We start from the raw sequence: 7618 nt of genomic DNA, 5'->3' as shown, positions 1-7618 counted from the left end.
GCGGGGGGGCGGGGCGCCGCCGCGGGGCGGGGCTACATAGAGAGGGGCGTGGCTTCCTTAGGGAGGACGGGCACTTGGCTAAATAGGGGTGGAGGGCTACGAGGGGGCGTGGCCTACGGTGGGCGTGGCTAAACGGGTGCGGCGTTGCTATATAGGAGGCGTGATTTATTTGGGGGCGTGGCTACATAGGGGAGTGCTTATGCGCGGGGGCGGGGCTATGTGTGGGTGTGGTTGCATAGGGGGCGTGGCCTCCGCGGCGGCCGCTTCCGCCCCGGGGCGGCGTTGCCGGGCGGGCGCTGTCCCGCGCCGGAAGCGGACGTTGCGGCGGCGGCGGCGGAGGTGGCGCGGCGGCTTCCGGCGGCTCCGTGGCACGCAGGGCGGGCGGGCCGCGCGGCAAGATGGTGCTGCTCACCATGATCGCGCGCGTGGCCGACGGGCTCCCGCTCGCCGCCTCCATGCAGGAGGACGAGCAGGTGCGGCGGGGCCGGGGCGGGCGGGCGGGCGCGGGCGGCGGCGCTCGCGGCCGCGCTCACGGCCTCGCTCCCCTCTCAGTCAGGCCGCGACCTGCAGCAGTACCAGAGCCAGGCGAAGCAGCTGTTCCGCAAGCTCAACGAGCAGTCGCCCACGCGCTGCACGCTCGAGGCGGGCGCCATGGCCTTCCAGTGAGTAGCGGGCGCGGGGCCGAGCCGGGGCGCCCTGCGCTGCCGCGAGGCCGCCGTGCGCCCAGCGCCCGGCTTTGGGGACGGGGGAGCGTTTCCAAGGGCTGTCAGCCGCCCCTTGGGCAAAGGCTGTGGTGTTTCGAGGTGAGCGTTTCTTGTGATTGACTATTACAAGATTTTTTTTCCTTCCTCTCCCAGCTTGTGGTTGTCCCTGATAACAGGGACGTTCAGGGGAGCGCGTGGGGCGCTGATTCTGGGAGCGCTGGTGCAGCCGGGGCGTTGCTGGCTGCAAAGTGCTGCGCGGAGTCTCCTAGAGAGCTGCCAGCTCTGAAATGGCTCCCTGGCACTGCGCTCACACATCCCTGCTTGTCTCCGACTGATGCTGGGGGCTTGGGAAGGAGCCCTCGCAGCTCCTAGCCAGTCCCTGGACGCGCTGCTTCTGCTCCTGTGAAAAAACCATCCAGGAAGGCTCTTCAGGTTGTGCTGCCCGGGAAATTAGGGTCTCCCATGGGTGGTGTCAGCATCACCAGGGGAATTTGGGCAGGGTCACGGTCTGAAAAACAACGGGGATTGTGTCCAGATGGCTGAGGAGGGCGGAAAGGAGCATCTGTCCCCAGCCTGAACCAGTCCCCAGCTGCACAGCACCCAAGTGAGGGCTCTTTTAAGAGAGGATATCGAGGCAGGCACTGTGTGAAGAGAATGTTTTAATAACTTTGAGGGTTATTAAAATGTACCTCCTGCGATCGTGCTACAGTAAGGAGAGGAGCAGGAGGCCTCTGAGCCTTAGTCTGCAATAATCTTGACTAGTGACCACACAGCACATCATCCCTTGTGCCAGATCAGAGCTTTGGCTGCTGCGGGCAGCAGGACAGAGTGTTTTGCGGTACGAAATGTAAAAGTGCAGCTTAGGATATTGCTGAGCTTGCTGAAATGATGGGGGATGTTTTAGCCTGGCCACTTCAGAGAAAAGACTCTTGTTTTGGATGAAATGCAAAGCTCAAACTAAGACTCCTGAAGCAAGTTCTGTTAAATGAAACATTTAGATTTCAGTTCTGGGAACCTTGCTACCCTTCCAGCCATGATACTTGGTGCACGTGGCCCTGCTGGTAGAGCAGCACCTATGCAGTCATCATTAGGTGACCTTTGGCTGGTTAATGGTGTAACTGCTCCTGACCCATCCTGTTGAAAACAACCCTTGGCCTTTGCCACTGCTACTGGCTGTAGGGACTTAAGCTTTCCTGTTTCATAAAGGTCCAAATATAAGAAATCTATCCGCTACAGCTGCCACATGGAGGTCTGGAGCAGCGAAGTCGTAAGCGGCCAGCTGTGGTGTCTGCCCTTGCGTGCCGCGCTGCAGCCTGCGAGTGCATGCAGTGCGGAACGGAGGAGCCCAGCGGTGCAGGAACCCCCTTTTGATGCTGCGTTGGGGTTGATGGAGCTGTTCCAGTGCAGGGCAGAGCGGGGTGCCTGCTCTCTGCGCTGCTGGCAGGTTGATGTCACATCCAAGGCGCCTCACGCTGCGTCAGGGAAAAGCAAGTTGGGAAAGGCAGCTGGAGAGCCGCCGGCAGGAGCGGCCCGCCTGAGCCCAGAGCGGCTGTCCCGGCAGGGCTGCTCGGGGAACGCTGCCGTCCCCCACGGCTTTTCTTTGTTTCAAAAGACCTTTTCTGCCCGTGACTGTGGCAAAATCGAGCTCCAGGTCATGCCGCAGGGAAAACAGGCGCTGCCGACGAGCTCTCTGAGGGCGAGGGAGGATCAGGGACACGAGACATGCTGTGGAGCTGCTGCTGCAGGTTGCAGCTCAAGCTGAGGGGCTTGGAAAGGAGATAAGAAGAGTTTCTTGTGCAGGTGCCCTTGCACGAAGGATTATAACTCCAGTCTCTTGCTTCGTGATGGGCGGATCAGCTGTTCTTTACAGTGGGGCTGCATTTGCATCCAGGCCATAGAGACAGCAGAAAGGAATGATCCAGAGCCCCAAAACTACAAGTAGAGGATGGCTAATTCAAAGGATTTGGAATTTAAGGGATCGCAGGAAACACAGTGGGAAAGAGGTGGAAGGTTTTATATGCCTGATGCATCTATTAGCCAAAGGTTTTAAAGCATATAGTTAACTACAGCGGCCTTACACTTTTCTAATACCCTGTTAATGTGAGTGCTGATGGGACTGCTGCGTGCCGGTGCAAGGTGGTGAGCCCAAGGAGGGTAATGTAAAAGCAATCTTTCTACTAAACTAAAAGTAGTTTTCAATTTCCCCTCTGATAATAAATATTCTGAGTGTGCCCAGGGCTATGTGCCATCTCCACTACCTGAGCTCTGTGTGAAATACTGTTCCCTCTGTTTTTGTACTGGGCAAATAAGGAGGAAAACATAGGGATTGCACAACAGTAGACAGTTGTAGTGAAGCCTAAATAGCTGCTTTTCTGTCTAGCCAGGTCTAAATCTCAAGACCGGCTCCACTTTATTGCATACTTCAGCAAGCTTTTTACTTGAATTGTAATGAAAAGCCCCTGTCGCCGAGTGCTGACAGAGACACTGGAACGTGTCCCGAGCCAAGGTCAGGGCTAAGCACCAAGAGCCAAAGGGAATTTGGGAATTGGGGCTGGGAGGAGGGCGAGGACCCGGCGGCCGCCGTTCGCCAGGAGCAGCAGCGCGGGAGCGCGGCCGCGTTCGGAGGCTGCACATGTTCGGGGGGGTCCACGGGCTCCCGCCCTGCGCCCCGGCTTGGCCCCAGCTGCCTTGCAGACCGTGCGAGTGAGAAGCAGCAGCCACTGGGAGGTTAGTGCTGGGGAGGAAGGGGTGTCCAGCCCTCCCAAGGGGAAAGCTGGTTTGTCAGGGCATTAGCCCTCTCAGACCAGCTTCCTCTGGTGCCCTGATTTCAGAGCTTGCTCTTTGTGACGTTTGAGTGCCCATTTGTGCTCTTAGAGCCGTCTCCATTTCTCTTTTCCCTGCTCTGTGCAAGCATTCTTGTGTTCCCTCCTCTTCCTGACCGCACAAGGCCTGGGAGGAGTGAGGGTGTCCTTGCTTTTCTACTCCAAAATCAGAAATCTTGTTGCAGATATGTATTTTCCAAGCTAGTGATACTCACAGGCCGGCTTTTGTTCCACTGCAGTCAATGTTGAGGGCCCCTCGAGTGAGCACAGGGTCTGGCACTATGAAAAAACTTGTGTGAAAAAGAAAAGATATGTTTGGATTAAACTGATCGAAATATATTGGTTAATGCTCTGTCTGCTGCTCTCCTAGCTACATCATTGAGAAGGGAGTGTGTTACTTGGTCCTGTGTGAAGCTGCGTTCCCCAAGAAACTGGCCTTTGCCTATCTGGAGGACTTGCACTCCGAGTTTGATGAGCAGCATGGCAAGAAGGTGCCGACGGTCTCCAGGCCCTATTCCTTCATTGAGTTTGGTGAGGTCCCTCTCCCTGCGGCTAGCTGGGAAACTTCTTGGAAGGGTGGGAATGAGGAGCGGAGGGATCCTCTGGAACTTGACTTTGGGAATTGTCACTTCAACTTCCTCTTGGTACTACAAAAATGGATGGTTTGAGCAAGGAGTACTTGCAAGCAGAGAAATAATAGGAAATCATAAATGTGCTTTGATTCACTTTCTCTGTTTTGAGTCTCTTTAACTCTTAGCTTTTGTCCAGTGCCCTTGAGCCCCCGATGAAAGGGAGTGGGATGAAGGTGTGGAGAACCAGTATCTGCCCGGGTGCTGGAAGAGGAAGGCGAGCTCTGGATCTCTTGGCATTGCAGCAGGAAGGTCTCTCAGCCACCCTGCCTTGCTCTGAGGCTGAAGTCCCTCTGTGCTGGCCTGGTGGGACAGCCCCTGCAGAGCAGTGTAACAAGGAGCCCAAAGGACTCTTGTGCTGTTCTGCTCCAGCCTTTCCCATTTTCCAGCAAAAGAAGCCTTAGGCTAACTGAATGGCTTTGCACCCCACACACCTTTTGTGCCAGTGTTTGCAGGTGCCTTTCTGCGAGCACTGTTAACAGAAACCCTGAAGCTGTTTCACAGTGCCCCCCTGATGTCTCCAGTCCTCTCAGGACAAGGGTGCCTCAGTTGAAGAGAGTTCAAGCTGAAACAGAGGCCGTTTGGTTCCTGTGCTTGGCAAAGCAAGCAGTGGGGAAATCGGCCTTTCCCCTGACAGTCCCCTCCTGTTCCAGACACCTACATCCAGAAAACCAAGAAGCTCTACATTGACAGCCGGGCGCGGAGGAACCTGGGTTCCATCAACACAGAGCTGCAGGACGTGCAGAGAATTATGGTGGCCAACATCGAGGAGGTCTTGCAGCGAGGAGAGGCGCTCTCAGGTACGGGGAGCAGCTCCCCTGTGGGACACGGCTCCTTGAACCATGCTCAAGGCTCCTGAGAAAAGCAATGGCGTTAATGGGTATTTTGTTTTAATTGGCTGCATGTTGAAGCAGCCAGCAGTAGTGTCTCGTGCCTGGGTGGCCCTTATCCTGGTGGGGCAGGCACTGCAGCACTGCGGGTGGCACAAGGCAGGCTGCCCTGTGGTCCCCCTGCACCTCCTCTCGCTTCGGAGCAGCTCCTGGGCTGTGAGATTTGGGGAACATCTGGTCGTGTTAATCCCGAGAGTAACTTCTCTGCCCTTTCCCTTGAACAGCTCTTGATTCCAAGGCCAACAACTTGTCCAGCTTGTCCAAGAAGTACCGCCAGGATGCCAAGTACCTGAACATGCGCTCCACGTACGCCAAGCTGGCAGCGGTCGCTGTGTTTTTTATCATGTTGATCGTCTACGTGCGGTTCTGGTGGCTGTGAGCTGGTTACAGTCACCGAGGAGGGAAAGCCTGTAGCCTGGCAGGTGTATTTGTGCAGGACACTGTTCACGGGGATGTGCATTAGAATCCACGCAGGACCCTCACCTTTATGGGTGCGTCCAGGAAATGTTAGGCGACACCTGAGTACGACACCTCTTAGTGAATCCTAACCATAGGTAGAAAGGCTTGTGGACTACAGGCTTCTCCTCTGAGACAGTTTGCACTAGGGGACTGTAGGGTTTGACCTCCCGGAGTTCTGCACCCCTGCTTGGGTGAGCTCTGGGAGCAGTCAATGGGTGCAAGAATCACGCTGTACGTCCTCGTGTTGAGTAGCTCTAGTGGGAACTGGACTCTAATGAACATTCCTTGTGTTGGTAATGTTTGCTTTTCTAGCATCTGGGTCTGCAGTTGTTGGGTTGTTTTTTTTTTTGTTACTTTTTTTTTCTTTTTTAAGAGAAGACTCCCCTGTTTGAAGGCAAATTCTGCACTCTACATATGATGCTACCTTTCACCTCTTGAACTAGCTATATCGTTGAGTTCCTTTCTGAACAACTTTGCTTGTTACACTTTCAGTTATTTTAGGAACAAATGGATGTTAAATTATGCCTTAAAATACATTCTGGCTAGGACTAGGAGAGGCAATGGAACACCCTCTCCATTATCAATTCCTACACAATTAAACTGCAGGTTTCTAAGTGTCCACTTTCCCTCTCCCAACAGCTATGTATGAGAGCTTGTTTCCGTGGGGTTAAGAACAGGGTGCTTAAATGCTGTTGGAGCAGGCACAGAGCAGGCAATGTCAGCACTCTGGTTTTTTCCCTTTTATCTGTAGGTTCACTATGTTATTTCCTTCTTCTTTGTTGCTGTGCTTTCCAAAACATGTAAAAACTGCCATCTCTGGGACACTTTCTTTCTCCCTCTTCATTTCACCCCAGACAACCAAAAAGGAAACAACCAAATCCCCCAAACTCTGAATGTTGTTGTGAAGAGAAGGCAGTGTTTCCTCAATGAATGTTTTAACTTTGTGAAGGATCCAGGCAGACAGCAGCTTTGGAAGCAGTGGAATCCTTTGGAAATGCCACCTTTATTTCCCCCTTGTTGTCACCCTCTCCCTACCTCACTTGGGAAGTTGAAACTGTAGCTGAAGGAAAATCTTGTGGGACAATAGTATCTAAGCTGCTTGTTTCTCATGGGCCAATCTATATAGTTCCAGTGTAATGTGATTTTTGTCCACCTGTGCTAGGAATAACATTTTATCAGTTTTCTTTTTTTTTAAAAAAGGAAAGAAAACCTGCAGCTCATGTATTTGTGCTCTTCTTCGTCCGCACTTGGGCGCCTGTTTCTGCAACAGTGTAGGAAACAAGCAGCATCACAGAAACAAGTGTCAGGGTTCCCCATCACCTTTGGAAATCACACGATCCTGGGAGGTCCTGGAAGTGCAAACTGTGACGTGGAAGTGTTTCCTGATGCTGGGTTGGGAGCAGGACACTCATCCCAGCTGGAAGCACAGCCTTGCTTGGCTCCTCTTTGGAGCAGCAGGGAAGCAGATGGCACTTGTCCACCCCGGATGGATCACCCTAGTGATGGCTCTGTCACCTAGTCTTAAATCACCTGGTTTCTGCATGGTGCCTCTGTGTGTTACTTCGTAGCTTGCTGTGTTATTTTTTAATCTTTTGAAGTTGTATCCCTAACAGGCGAAGGTCCCAGAGATGTAGGTCTGTGTGTAACGTAGGTCCTGGAAGGTGAGCAGACACCGACTGTAGCGGGATGGTGACTCGGGGGAGGGATGTGCTCTGCAGCCAAGGGCCGCCCCGCTGTCCGCAGTGAAATAAAAGCTTCTGAAACCCCCTGTTGCGCCTGTTTCCTGGCTCGTATTTGCATGCGCTTGGAGGATGCTGTCTGGGGGAAAGGGGGCAGAAGCCTTTCGGGGAAGACCCCGTAGCTGAAGCCAGCTGGGATGACCGCAGGTAGGTGTGGGTGTCCCCAGGGTGTCCCCAGGCTGGGGCCACAAGGTGCTGGCGCTGCTGCCTGCAGGTGGCAGTGCCTCTGCGGAGCGGCCGTGACTGAGGTGCTCTGCCTCGTCGCGGGGCTCCCGTGCAGCTCTGCTTCGTCCCGGGGCTCCCGTGCAGCTCTGCCTCGTCCTGGGGCTCCCGTGCAGCTCTGCCTCGTCCCGGGGCTCCCGTGCAGCTCTGCCT

The 7618-nt window shown here is 54.4% G+C and overlaps 1 protein-coding gene across 1 annotated transcript; it reads left to right on the top strand.

The window, feature by feature from the left end:
* Positions 1-397: 397 nt before the first annotated feature.
* Positions 398-6688, top strand: SEC22B (SEC22 homolog B, vesicle trafficking protein). The gene is made up of 5 exons (XM_026043822.1): positions 398-473; positions 553-662; positions 3897-4057; positions 4809-4955; positions 5270-6688. Exons 1-5 carry the CDS (start codon positions 399-401, stop codon positions 5422-5424), a joined length of 648 nt encoding a protein of 215 aa, XP_025899607.1. The 5' UTR covers position 398; the 3' UTR covers positions 5425-6688.
* The last annotated feature ends 930 nt before the right edge of the window (positions 6689-7618 follow it).

Source organism: Nothoprocta perdicaria, unplaced genomic scaffold, assembly GCF_003342845.1.
Source record: "Nothoprocta perdicaria isolate Ctin4 unplaced genomic scaffold, notPer1 scaffold_34, whole genome shotgun sequence".
Classification (NCBI taxonomy): Eukaryota; Metazoa; Chordata; class Aves; order Tinamiformes; family Tinamidae; genus Nothoprocta; species Nothoprocta perdicaria.
The sequence above is the reverse complement of the archived record's forward strand: the minus strand, read 5'-3'. Positions and strand labels throughout refer to the sequence as shown.